Source organism: Cyanistes caeruleus, chromosome 5 (assembly GCF_971803275.1).
Source record: "Cyanistes caeruleus chromosome 5, bCyaCae1.hap1.1, whole genome shotgun sequence".
Classification (NCBI taxonomy): domain Eukaryota; kingdom Metazoa; phylum Chordata; class Aves; order Passeriformes; family Paridae; genus Cyanistes; species Cyanistes caeruleus.
Genome location: NC_141705.1, coordinates 31,751,307 through 31,764,535, shown reverse-complemented (window position 1 = coordinate 31,764,535; position 13,229 = coordinate 31,751,307). Strand labels below are relative to the sequence as shown.

The 13,229-nt window shown below is 38.8% G+C and overlaps 1 protein-coding gene across 2 annotated transcripts; it reads right to left on the bottom strand.

The window, feature by feature from the left end:
- Positions 1–790: 790 nt before the first annotated feature.
- LRP2BP (LRP2 binding protein) lies at positions 791–12,155 on the bottom strand. Of its 2 annotated transcripts, none has more exons than XM_023925771.2 (8): positions 11,454–12,155; positions 11,115–11,221; positions 9,112–9,225; positions 7,433–7,575; positions 7,250–7,355; positions 6,574–6,797; positions 2,692–2,857; positions 791–924 (listed from the first exon to the last, which is right to left on the bottom strand). In XM_023925771.2, the coding sequence occupies exons 1-8, from the start codon at positions 11,953–11,955 to the stop codon at positions 859–861; spliced, it is 1,428 nt and encodes a 475-aa protein (XP_023781539.2). In that variant the 5' UTR covers positions 11,956–12,155; the 3' UTR covers positions 791–858. The 2 variants fall into 2 exon arrangements, with proteins under 2 accessions (XP_023781539.2, XP_086745189.1); XM_086889063.1 differs by having other exon boundaries at positions 11,505–12,057.
- Between the last annotated feature and the right edge of the window lie 1,074 nt (positions 12,156–13,229).

The window sequence follows — 13,229 nt, the reverse complement described above, 5'->3', positions numbered from 1 at the left end:
TGGTTAATCAAAGTATCTTTTGATGAAAGATCCAGCTTGACTATGTTCAAACATACAAACTCCTAACCAAAAGATTTCCAACTATTTCTAATACAGAGACAGTGTGAATGCAATATGAAGGACTGAGGAAAACAGGCCTTGTCCTGTGACATATACTGAATATTTCCATACTAATGTTTGGGGCTCCTTTTTCCACAGTTCTGTAAGTAGTATTTATTAGTTTTAGAAGCTGGTATGGTTTGAATTGTAAAGCTTGGTGTTCTGCTGGACAGTTTCCAACTCTAAGTCTCTGCAATCCAAAAGTAAAATGTATCAAGAATCTTATGTAAATCTAGATGCTTTAGAAAGTATGGGCAAGAAAGTATAAGCACCACTAACAATTTAAGCTTTAAAAATGGTTGTGGCCTGTGAGTGGGCTGTATGTGAAAATGAGACAAGTTTGGGTTCAAGCTTTTCAATAAATAATAAATTTAATAAATATTAAATAAATATTAAATTTAAATAATATATATGCAAAAAGGAAACAACAATCTTTATTTGGTTTTGTTTTGATTCATGTGCTATGTAGCAATATGACATGAAAAAAATACAGCTGTCCCAGTGAAATGTCCTTAATAAACCTTTCAATCTTCAATACGATTTTTAAAAAATCTGTCTTGGCTTTATCTGAGTTAGAGAGTGTGAGCTTTTTACTTTCTCTTTATTTTAGACAAACTGAGTCAGTGAATTGCTTTAAATGATGATTTACAGAAAGTTGAAAAGCAAGCTGTAAGTCATGAACAGTCTATAATTGCTGGAGATTAATGATGGTTTATTGTAGGAAATATATTTATATACCAGTCACAGTTAAAAGAAACACTAAATTCTCCCAAGATTAGCTGCCGATTCAAGGTGAGAAGCAACAGCAGGATCCAGATGGCATGCCTTTAAAAACAAAGAGTATCAGAGTTCTGGTTTATAGCTACAATAAAATTTTATGGTATCAATATGAGATTAATAAGTCTTTAAGTGTAAAAAAATCTGAGGTGATCACCTTGCTGAAGTATTGAAAAGTTAACATATTTGCATTTGAATTCTTTTTCTGATGCCACATAATAAAAAAAAAAAAGTATTTAAAAGTAGTACACTGGACTATAGTGTTAGTCTTGAGTTTATTTTTTTTAATTCTATGTGTTGGCATGGCTTATGCACCACAGCCGGAAAAATAAATCTGCTTACAGACTGGATGAGTTTCACTCACAGCCATAATCTATTTCAGAACCCTTAGGGATGCCCATATTGTCTTTCTCATCTCTTACAATACTGACTTGTTCTCAGAATGGTAGGCCAAAACCAGAGCTGAGCAGTCAATTAAAACAAGTAAAAGTAATTGTACAGTTAACATGAGAATTTTCCAGGTACAAAACACCCCTGGATACCCCCACAACTCTTTTAAAGTTACTTTTTGAGGGAGCTTCCTTGTTTATTTTGTTGCTTCTCTTTTGCTATTGATTTAGAGACACGTGACCCCAGTCATAGGAACTATCTCTTTATAGTGAGACATTAGTGACATTCCTAGACCAGTCTCAGGTGTACAGCAAGTGAATAATGAGTGAAAGTCGTAGTCTTCTTTCAGTTGTGGCAGTTTTACTACACTTTAAAAGACAGTGGGAAGGGCTACACTCCTACAGAGTCATGCAGCAATTTAATCCTGATGGACCTCTTCAATGCCTTAACTAGGAATAGTGGTCATAATATCCTCCTTGTCATCCTATTCTCTATAACATTTTTCACAGCGGGAGAACAAAATATTTAAAATGTCTACTCAGATCACCTGCTCTGCTAAGCCATTTCTTTCAGTGACTTCCCAGAGTAAAGACCCATAAAAATTGTTTGATAACTTATCATTTACATAACTCTCCATTCATTTAGGTTGCACCAAGATGGATACCTAAGTATTGTACCTGCAGGATCAAATGGGCACTACATGCACAGAAACCATACAGTCTCTGAAGCACAGCTGCCAACTTGCTACATTCCCTTCAGCTGGTATAATTACCTTGCCTTGATGCCTTTTGGCATTACTGATATTATTCAACAGATTAATCTTCTAGAGGCCATTAGTAGTATTTTTCCTCAAGCTCATTTTTCACCAGTCTTACTTCAAATTTAGAACTTTGAAAAAAATGTGATTTTTTCCCCCCCATGTATATTGAACAGAAAAAGCAGTAGATTCTCAGCTATCATGGAAAATGTAAGTATAAAAATAAGCATGAGAACCAGTTATGGCAAATTTAAGTATCATAGATAAAGGTTGTAATAGTTCCAGAATCTAAAGGATATGGAAAAGTTATGATTTTTCAGTTGTGAGAGAATAACAGAAAGCAAATTAGTTTGGTATAGAATTATTCAAATCGTTTATCTAATTTATCTTGCAAGTTACCAAGCTCTTTTCTGTGGTGATTACCATAGGTTTTGTTGTTGTTGTTGGTTATATTGCTTGCTTAAGCAAGTGGGCAGATAGCATCCTTACAAGGCTGTTTTAGTGGTTTTCAGTACACTTCTATCGCTCTACATTTTCTTGAAAAGATTTTTTTTTTAAACATAGTATTGGAGTCCTTAAGGAATTAGCAAGTTTAGACTAAACTCAGATCCAAGGCTTCACTCAATTTCACAAGATATAAACTAGTCTGTAAGACTTGCTCTACTTACTTTAGAGTAGTACCTCTCAGAAGCATCCTGGTCCTTCTGTGTGCCTCGGCCAAGCTGGAAGCATCTAGCTAAGTAGAAAGCAGCCATAGCAGCCCCCTTGGCTACATATGTTGGGTGACAATCACTTATCTTGGCTAGCATGTTGATCTCATCATTTTTTGTAGCCCTGTTGTGGAATTTAGAGCATTACATTAGATAATGCTAGATCAAGCAATAATTAAAGCTGGCCATCTATTACTTTGACAATGCCTCTTTTCTATTTACAATATTACCCAGAATAAGCTGAAATTTACATGTATTCAGCATCTTATGTGGATTCTTCTATTTTGTATTTGATTTTAAGCTAGTCTTATTTGAATATTGTGCTATTAAACAGCAAACAAGTATACAGCTTTTGAAGTCACTTTCACCATACTTTATACTAATTATAAAAGGCAACATATTTTACGCTAATTGTTCCCATTAAATTATTTTATGGAAATTATATGTGGAAGAAAGGCAAAGCTCTTATTTAATTTTATTTCACTACATGAGCAACCTCATGTAGTGGAAAATCTCCCTGCCCACAGGACTGGAACTAGATGATCTTTAAAGAGCCAACCCAGACCATTCTGTGATTCTACGATTTGAAAATTTCCAGTTTTTACAAGGATATTGGCAAATCATAGTAATCTGAAAATCCTGAACTTACTGAGAGCCCCTGGTTATAAAACTCTGTCAGAAAAACAACTTATCACTGTCTCAGCTCAATTATTTAGTTTCTTCTGTATGCTTGCTGTCATCTTAGTCTCAGCATGTTTTTACTAAGAACCATTTTAAGAATCAGAGGGACAAAGTGAATGTCGTTTTAACTATCAAGCTATAATTATCTAGTATTATCACTAATATTAGAAAATGCTATACCTAAATGGGAATTGATTTTTTTCTGTTGTTTTAAAACATATACCCCCAAGCCCCATATCCTTTCCAGATACCAAAGAGTAATTATATGCTTCTTTACACATCATTTTAGCTGTGTCAGAGTCACAGACTTGACAGAAGAAGGAAAAGTGCAAGTAATTTCAGTTTACGGATACTTCCTATAAACCAGTGTTTATGAAAGATTGTTCTCGATGACCCTCTGCACATCAGTGCCCGCTAGATCACTTGGATGTGTTGAGAATGATCACCTAATTTAGTCCCATTAGAAATACAGTAACACAACTGTTATTATTTAGCAAGAACATTCAAATAAAACAACAGTAATATATTACCTCTTGATTATATTACCTTTCCTGATATGTAACATTTTTCCCTTCCTTTCCAAAAGATAATCTACAGAATACTGATGCAAATAATGATATCCAGTCAAGTCAGGCAAAAATTCTATTTCAGCACAGCTGACTTGAAGAAAATACTGCAGCAATTGGTAAGTACAACTGTGTGGGATAACTAAATTATTTGAAGTGAAGTATCAGTAGGTAATGCTGACTCTAAGTATTAGGCAAGGTTATACTGTACACAGTCACATTATGTATATAATGTAACAAATGTAGTTGCTATGAACATTGGACAAATTTTAGCAGAAAAGGTATTGGTACTTGATACTATTGGCTGAACTGCTGAGGTTTTTGCCTCAAGGCTAACTTCAATTCTAATTAAGTGGAACTGTTTCAAGTATGGTTGCAGTGTTTTATTTCAGAAATGGTCACCTCTGACAGTACTGTGGGATTTCATAGCTATTTTCTGCAATCACAATTGCAGCTGATGAAGTGCACTCTATTTGTCTGGACAATCTACCATGCAGCATTTGACTGGAGGGGATTAATTCCAGCCGAGACAGCCTAGACCAGACAAACAGCTATCATGTACTGATAGTGCAGAAGAAAGAAAGGCAGCAGTCCAGAGAGAAACAATCCTTCCCAGCATGGAGTAGAGCAAACAGCATCCATAGCTGAACTACTGAATTACCAGAACTTCTGTTATGCACTGGCATACAGTACGCCAAGTGCAGCTTCTGTAAGATGTTAAGTTGTGACATATTTACTACTGCAGCAGCAGCTGTGTACGCATACCCCAAAAAGCAAAAATGTTTTTGTGCGCCACTTGTGCAAGCAGTCAATCTATCTGCATCTTATTTCCAGCAAATCAATAAATCTGATTGACAGACTGAACTTATAACAATACAGTGGTAAACTCTGAAGGTTTGTGACAGCAATGTTGAACATAGTGGAACATCTTCACAGAAATGTATGTGAAATGTCATACATTTCTGTGAACATGTTCCACAGTGAACTGAAACAATACACAGAAATGTGCTGTTCATCAGCTATAGAACATTGCACCAACAGTGCTCTTGTCCTGCTTGATTAATTCAAGATACAGAAGTGGACCTGAGGTGGTTGCAATAAACCAATAATGGTGGAAATAAACCAGGCCAACCAGAACAGCAACAAATGTTCCTTAGCTGCTTCCCAGGATGAGGCCCAGAAGACACCACCTCAAGTGTATGTGGACAGTGCACACAGCCTGGGGACCAAACAGGAGGAACTGGAGCTCTGCACCCACTCAAACTCACACAACCCTAGGAGCATGGTGGAACAACTCACGTGGCAGGAGGACTGTGATGGACTGTTTTGTAAAGACAGAAAAAGAGGAGGAGTCATGCTTTGAGTTAAGAAGAACCTTGAATGTGGAGAAGTCAACTATGGCAATTCTGGAAGCCTTACTGAATGCCTCTAGGCCAGGATCAGAGGGGTCTTGAGGGGTCTTAAGCATCTGGTACTGACCTCTGAATCAAGACAGTAAAGACCAACGGGACAATGCTTGGGTTCCTTAAGTAAGCTTTGGGTAACAGAATCTGGATGTTATGGGTGACTTGAACTACCCAGGCAATAGATGCAAGAAGAATACAGCATCTCCTAGGACACCCATAAAGTTCCTGAAACAGAGCAGTGGAGTAGTGCTGCTTCAAGCAAATGTCAGAATCAAAAAAACCAAAACCAAATCTGGAATGAGGCACTACTTGACTTGCTACTCGCGAATCAAGAAAATCTCCTTTGTAGGACCTCAGTGAGTGATAGTCTTGGGTGCAATGACCACAATATTGAGCATCTGGGATCCTGCTGAGCACTCTAAGGGTTATTACCAACACAAAGGTTTTAGATTTCAGAATAGTAAACCAGCTTACAGCACAGTTGGGGAGGGTCTCCATAGGAAGCTTCCATGGAGAATAAAGGAGCTAGTGAGTGCTGGGAACTTTTCAAGCATGCTCTCCTGGAAGCACAATGAAGTGTTTGTTCATCCCCTTTAAAGGTAAGGAAAGTAGGTGGAGCAAGAGACACCCATGGCTTAACTCCAAGCTTCTGAGCCTGCTCAAAACCAAGGGAGAAACATACCAGTGATGGAAAAGCAGGTAAAGGGAAGTGCTGGATTCATTTGCTTTGTACACTTTTAAGGTTCAGCTGGACAGAATGCTGGGCCATTGTGTCTAGACTGTGCTTTTGCCAAGCAAGGCTGGACCAGATGATCACGGATATCCCTTCCAACCTGGGGGTTCTTTGACACTGAGTGTAGGGGTTAAAGGGAATGGTGAAGGAAGGAGCCTAGAGGAGACAGTGGACAAGGAAGTCAGGATTGCATGTGGGCATCTGCTTTGGATTCTATTTTAAGGCTGTTTTGCTTTATAGGATCAGAAGGAAAATTTCTATCATACTGAGTAATGGAGAACTTTATAGTATTTATTTTGTCATTGGCTATTCTGTTGTTAAAGATGTTTTGCAATTCATTATCTCAAACATTTCTTGAGTTTGAAAGATAAGACCATCATCTTTATTAATCATTTAAATCTCTTTTATGTGGTTTTGCATGAAGAACCCTAAAGAAAAATAAAACAAAAATTACCTTTTGGCTAGTGCAGCAGCTTTTGAGTAAAATTTTCTAGTGTAGTAATATTCCACTAGATGGCCTTGAGCATAGATGTTTCCAAGTTCTGCTGCTTTTCTCAAACACTCCAAAGCAGCTTTAGTGTTTTGATGTGTACCTTGTCCATAGAGATACATAATGCCAAGTGCTCCTTGTGATTCCAGATTTCCATTGCCACATGCTTCTGAATGCCAGAAAAAAGCCTGAACAAGAGGCACAAAGATGGGAGTATAAATTACTTAGCTGATTTTCTTGTATATTGTTTCCATAAACTTTTACACTAACCATCCTGTAAAAAGTGCTTATACATAAAATAAAGAAGAATCTTTGTAAGGCTTTTAAACCGGCTTCATTTGCTATCAGAGCTGCCAATCAGTGTTACCTGCTTGAAATATGAAGATTACCAAAGCTGACAAAACTTTAATCCAATCTATCATTGTTTCTGATACTCTCACTACAAAAAAAAAATCTTAGCTAGCAGTGTCAAGTGAGTCAAAATGAGGAATTCTGGCCGTCTGTTCACACAGGCTTAAATGAATGATAATGACTACTCAAAATGCAACTTTCAGAGTCAAATATACCACTCTACTATTTCTCTGAAATTAAAAATTAACCATGACTAATTTTTATTTCAAAAGGTACAAGTGGGCTTTACCTTCTCCAGATCTCTTAGACTTGGCATAGAATAAAGCATTCCTAAAGTACTCTGGGCCTTTATGCTTGCTTTTGGATTTCCATCATCTGCAGCAGTAAGCCACAGCCTAAGAAAATGGGGACAATAATGTTTAAGAAACACACAATCTTAAAATTTTTCAGGAAAAGCACAGACTGCCCTTACCTTTCAGCCTCTTCAGTTGAGTGTTTAACACCACATCCTTCATAATATGCCCTGCCGAGATTGTACGCAGCTGCAAACTTCAAGTGTCTTGCTTCTGGGGAATCAGAGTTGAGTATTTTATTCATGTATTCCACTCCCTTTTCCTAAAATTGAGCCATTTAAGTTATTATGTTCAGACGGTGAAGAGGATGAAATATATAACCTGAGATGCACTAACTTCTCGGCAAGACAGGTAATTTTTTCCCCTTGGAAGAAATGCTGAGGCATACTGTCAGGACAGCTTGAAAAACACTGTCATACCAAAGCAGAAGTGATCTTTGGTTACTAGACAGCCCCTAAATTTTTGACCCCAGCAGATTTTTAACGTGAAACATTTCCTTGTAAATGTTCATCTGAGTAATATATTACTCTTCTTCACTGACAAGATTTTTCCCAAAAATATTGTGCTTGCATAAATGAATGTCACATCCTACACTTGGAAAATTTTCAATTTCAGAATTCTGAGAACTTTTTAATATTGCATAATGTATTTGAAATAATAAAACGACCTTAAGAAGAAAGCAAAGTGATACATAGTACACTTCCAAGTACCTGCATTTAAAATACCTTAGACTCATAAAGGACAAAAACTGATAATGTTAAATAAGCAGATGAAGAACATTGCATATGAGCTGCTGGGCCTCAGAAGTACTTTGGAAATAAGATTTACAGTGTTAGGATTTAGCATGGACACCCTGTTTAAACACACTAGAAATGGTCCTTTATAAAAGGTTTCGATTTTATTCAGCTTTCATACTGTAATACGCAAGAAAGAAAGAAAGAAACTTTTAAAATGTTAAATGTTTCTTTGGTAAATGAACGAATGTGGTAATTATGCAGGCATACAGAAAAAAATAAACCACCTCTAAACTTCAATCAGAATGTTTTCAGTTCTGCTGACAATGCTGTAAGCACCAGACAGGAGTCACACTTGTTAATATACTCTTTGGTTCATTTTTCTGGCCTTCTGTCTTATAATCTACCCTTTTATTCCTAATGCTTGTATTCTCTTCTCATGCCACTTTTTAAGATCATCTTCACCAACAAATTAACTCTCCTTATTGTAGCAAATCATTCCTTTGTCTTCCTTTTTTGTAATATAATTCTTCAGTTTGAATTCTTCAAATTCTTGCAAATTTAATTTTTCTTGTGTCTAATTTCAAAATATTACCGCCAATCTTGGCAGAAGCACAATCATATCTGGCATCTATGCTAAAAGAATAGAAAGTACCTTGAAAATATCTTTCTGCCAGAGATTTTATGCTTTGAAATGCAATTGTTTGATTTCCATTTGGACTCACTTTGTTTTCATCTACATAAATTATATATTAAAAAGTAAAAAATTTAAAGTAATTTTTTTAACATAGCTTCCACATGAAGTCCAACCAAGCCCTTGAAAGTTAATTTTAAAATAGAAACTACTGTATTCTTCTATTCCTATTGTTATTATAGCCATTTTTGAGAACTTCCTCACCCAGAGCCCTTGCTCTTTAATGATGCTCTGTAAACATCTGCACTTTATGAAACTAAATGAAAAGGCTGTTAATTTTAAACTAAATAATCATGCTTACAAAGAAGCTCCTAGTAATGATGAGCTAATATTAGAAGAAAAATAAAAAGTGTGCAGCTAAATTACTCACAGGGTCTTTTTTAGTGCCAAGTCCATCGTAATACATTACACCAAGCTGATACATTGCTTGAAAATCTGTATCCTTGATTTTTTCAAATTGTTTTAATGCTTTTTCATACAATCCCTGGGAAAGAGAAAGCAAACAATAACTCTATGATATATACAGCTTTACAATTTTTAAACCTGAAGTATTTCTCTCATGAACAAAGAACAAAAAATTGCAACCACAGAACTGGCAGAAAACAGAGACAGTAAGTTAACAACCACAAGAAAGTCATGCAACCAAAAGCCATTCTGACAAACTCTCCCCTCCCACAAACTGCCATTTTTTTAGTCTGAGGAGATAAAGTCTAACTCGGAGTCCCTGACCCATCTGACATCCTTTAACACAGGCCAGCTGTTCTTACACCTCAAGGGTTTAACAGTCTGCTTTTACATCTCTGGTAAGGGTTGGTTTCATGAAGACTAATAAATCAGATGTCTGCCACACATTTCTTATGGAGGTATCACCTGCAACAACAGAGGTACTTTCACTCCTAAGAATGAATCTCAGAGAGTACTTGCTTCCACATTAAGTCTAAGAAGCAACCATATTTAAAACTACAGTTAAACAACTGTAATACAACAGTTAACTGAGCCTGGTGTCCTAACTGAAATATTTTTACACATAAACGCTAAGTAAAAACAATACTGAAATTAAAATGTTCTTCTCTATATTTTAATTCAAATTTTCTGTGTGTTTTGATTAAAAAAAAAGACTCCAAAAGCTTAGAACCAAGCAACAGCTCAGCAGTCAAAAGTCCTCACAATGACCAATTGTCCCCTATAAATACTGTCCGAGTTATTATCTTAAACTACTAATTGTCTTGGGAGCTTGCCCATTTTGTGGGGGCTTTGTAGTTTTAAAGAACTGAAGAAAAAGATCATTTTCTTTTTACAGCTAGCTGTCATGAATATCAGAAAAAGAAGTACACATTTAATCTCACCCTTCCTGAGAATTTAGTGCCATATGAAGGAGACATAGGGCTGTGATTAGGAAGTGTGTTTTTTTTCTAATATCCAGAAGTACAGTGCTATGAGCATATGCATTTTTAGGCACTACAGACATACATTAAAAAATCTGAAAATTAAAACCTGTTCAAATAATAAATTTGTACATTTATTTGTATTTATTTGTTGTACAGCGGGATGTACAATAATATCTATCATGGACATCTAAACCAGCTTGTCAAGTGAAACAGACAGGAGTCTGTTCATTCAGCTCCATAGAGTTAGTCTCAGGTAATTCATTAATGAAAACATTAAGGATAGGGCCCAGAAAGAAAAAAGCCTGAGTGAGCTTATTCTGTTCCTGCTGCAAACCGTGAGACTGATTTACACTGCACCACTGCTGCACAGTAAAGAGTACTGAATCCCTGCATGTCACACTGGAAAATTCCTGACTCGGTGTTTGTACTACATTCTTCTCTATCTTCCTGAACTAAGTTCTAATTTTCACAGGAAGCTGAGGTTTAAGTTCACCTGCCAGGGCACTCTGTTCCCTGATCATTTACTTTCCAAGACCTGGATGACCAATTTTAGCCAAAGTGGGCAGGGACGGAGATCATGAAAATAATAAATTTCAACAAATTCCAGTTCCTGTGTGGGGAACAAAGATTGAAAGCTGTGTCTTGGCTGGGGCTCACACTTACTTTAACTGAAAAAAAAAGTGTGTTGTATTTGGGCAGTCAACTGCCCAAAAACCCGACCTGGCTTGGAAGCTAGCCGTGAGGATAGGCTGCTGCTTGCTTTTCTGGTCCTTAGGAGACCTGTGAGAGAACTGGAAGACCTCTCTAGATGCTTGGGGAAAGTGTAGGAAAAGCATATTTAGGGGGAACACCTGGTGATTTTAATGGGATATAAACAGGCATAGGGCACCTCTTGTAGGTTTTTTTAAGGTGTCTCTTGTTTCGGTGAAAAGGTGTTGAAAATTGTCTGCTTTATAATATTTACTAAAAAGAGGGAAAGCACAACCTGTTCGTAGTAATGCTGTCCATCCAGAAAAGGTGCTGGAGGATCTCCACCTGCCTCTCTCACCAGCGACTCCTCTTCTGCCACCAATGTACCACAGGAGCGGTTCTCTGCTTAAAAACAGACACACGTTTGAGGTTGTCCCCTAAGAGGTGGAATACAGTAAAGGTCTGAAGCTGGCCGGGTCCCCTTTTAATATGTTCTTCAAAAGACTAAGATAAAAGAGAAGGCTGTGTTGCAAAACGGAAAAATTGAGTGAAGACCGCCCGAAGGAAAGGTTCAGTGAGGGCGGCCTGGCCCTCGCGTGGGCGCAGTCCGCCGCGGAAGAGCTGGAAGCCGCACCTGGCCCAAGCGGGGAGCTGCCGGCCGGAGCGGGCTGGCTGGGAGCGCTACCTGGCACGGCAGGCTCCTGCGGCAGCCGCTCGCAGCACAGCGCCATCCAGCACCGCCGGTCCAGCTCCCCCGGCAGCCCCGCGCCCGAAGGCGGCTCGGGCCAAGCCTGCTGGGCCGTGCGGGCCCGGGCCCGGCCCGCCCCGGAACGGCCACAAGGGAGCGCGGCCGCGGCCTTCGCTGGTGCCGAGCTGCTGGCACCGCCGGCCCCGGATCGAGCCCTGCTGCTGTGCTGGGGCCCGCCGCAGCCCTGCCCGGCCTGTGCCGGCACCCGGCGCCGCTCCGTAGCTGGGCCTTGGCTCCCACGGCTTTTGGCAAGGCAGGAGGAAGACTGGGAATGTGAGGACGCCATTTTCCGTTTGGGATTTGCGGTAGTTGCTCCACCTCCGGCCGTTGTCCGGTGCCAAACTGTCAGTGAGGGGCAGCACAGGCTGAGGGCTGCACACGCACCCATCTTCCCTGCTACCGCCGGGCCTGGAGGAAATGAAAAGCAGAAGCCCAAAATGCTCTGCACCAACACCACTATAGGCGAAAGGGAAAGAAACGCTGAATGCAATTCAGAGAAAAAGGCACCAGGCCATGACACTTCAGTTAAGCAGGCGGGACTTCCAGTGATCAGAAACTCTTTGTTGTAATGCAGTTTGCTTTGCCCATATAGATATTAAAAAAATGATAATTGAGGGAAAATGCTGTTCGAGGTTTCTCCTGGAATGTAAGGCATTGCTTCTGCTTCCGTTTCCGTCAATTGCTTCTAGCTGTGTCTCTTACAAAAAGGGAATAATACCAAAATGCATGAGAGTGCTTTCAAAATAATCTTTAACCGTGTACCCAGCTTCTTTTTTTCCAGATGGTTATCATCCTTTCATTTTTGGCAGTGTGATCTGTTTCTATAGCAACAGGGACAGAGGCAACAATCAAAACGAGAGAGTGATGTCTGCAGATTTGTGTGGTTAAAACTGTGGGCTCAACGTGATGTTTTCCAGCAGCCCCAAGTGACTTTAAGTACAAAGAAACTCCTAAAATTAATCCTGATTCATTTTGTGTAGATAATACAACCAAAGAAATCCAGAGGAAAATAAACGTCATCCTTTTTAATTATTTTTTGTTTGTTTTGGTGTTTTGGTGTTTTTTGGTGGGTTTTTTTGGGGGGCTTTTTTTTTTTTTTAAGCATCAATTAATTACTTCATTTAACAGGCAGAGTGAAAAACAGTCTGTGAAAGCAGCAGTACTTTTCAGCAAAGACAATTAACAATGGGCTGCGTGGCTGCTTTTGATGCAGAAGGGTGTAAGATTCACCAGCACACCTTCGTTTATCTGACTGCTTACACATTTATTAGAACCATTTCTGCAATTTAATTTTGTTGATACCTATGCAAGATGTGTGACCTGAGATACAAAGCACAGAGGAATTTTTGCTAAGTTATATTCCAGAACAGCTGTAGCCAGAGAGCCTCGTCCTTAACCAGCACTTGGGGCTGCCCCATACAAAACAGATGAGAATTGTTGCTTCTATGTTTATACCAGTACAAGTACTGGATATTGAAAAGCAGAAGAGTTCTGCAGGCACTAATGAGGTGCACAAAATGTGACCTGAAGCTCAAGAAGTAATTAATTGCAGGAATTTGAAGAGAGTTTTGGCTGGCCCGATGCAGATGTGTGTGTGTAGGGGGTGCTAAGCTGGAAAGATGAGATTCCTTGGGTGCAGCTTGAAACCTCTGAATTGCTGAG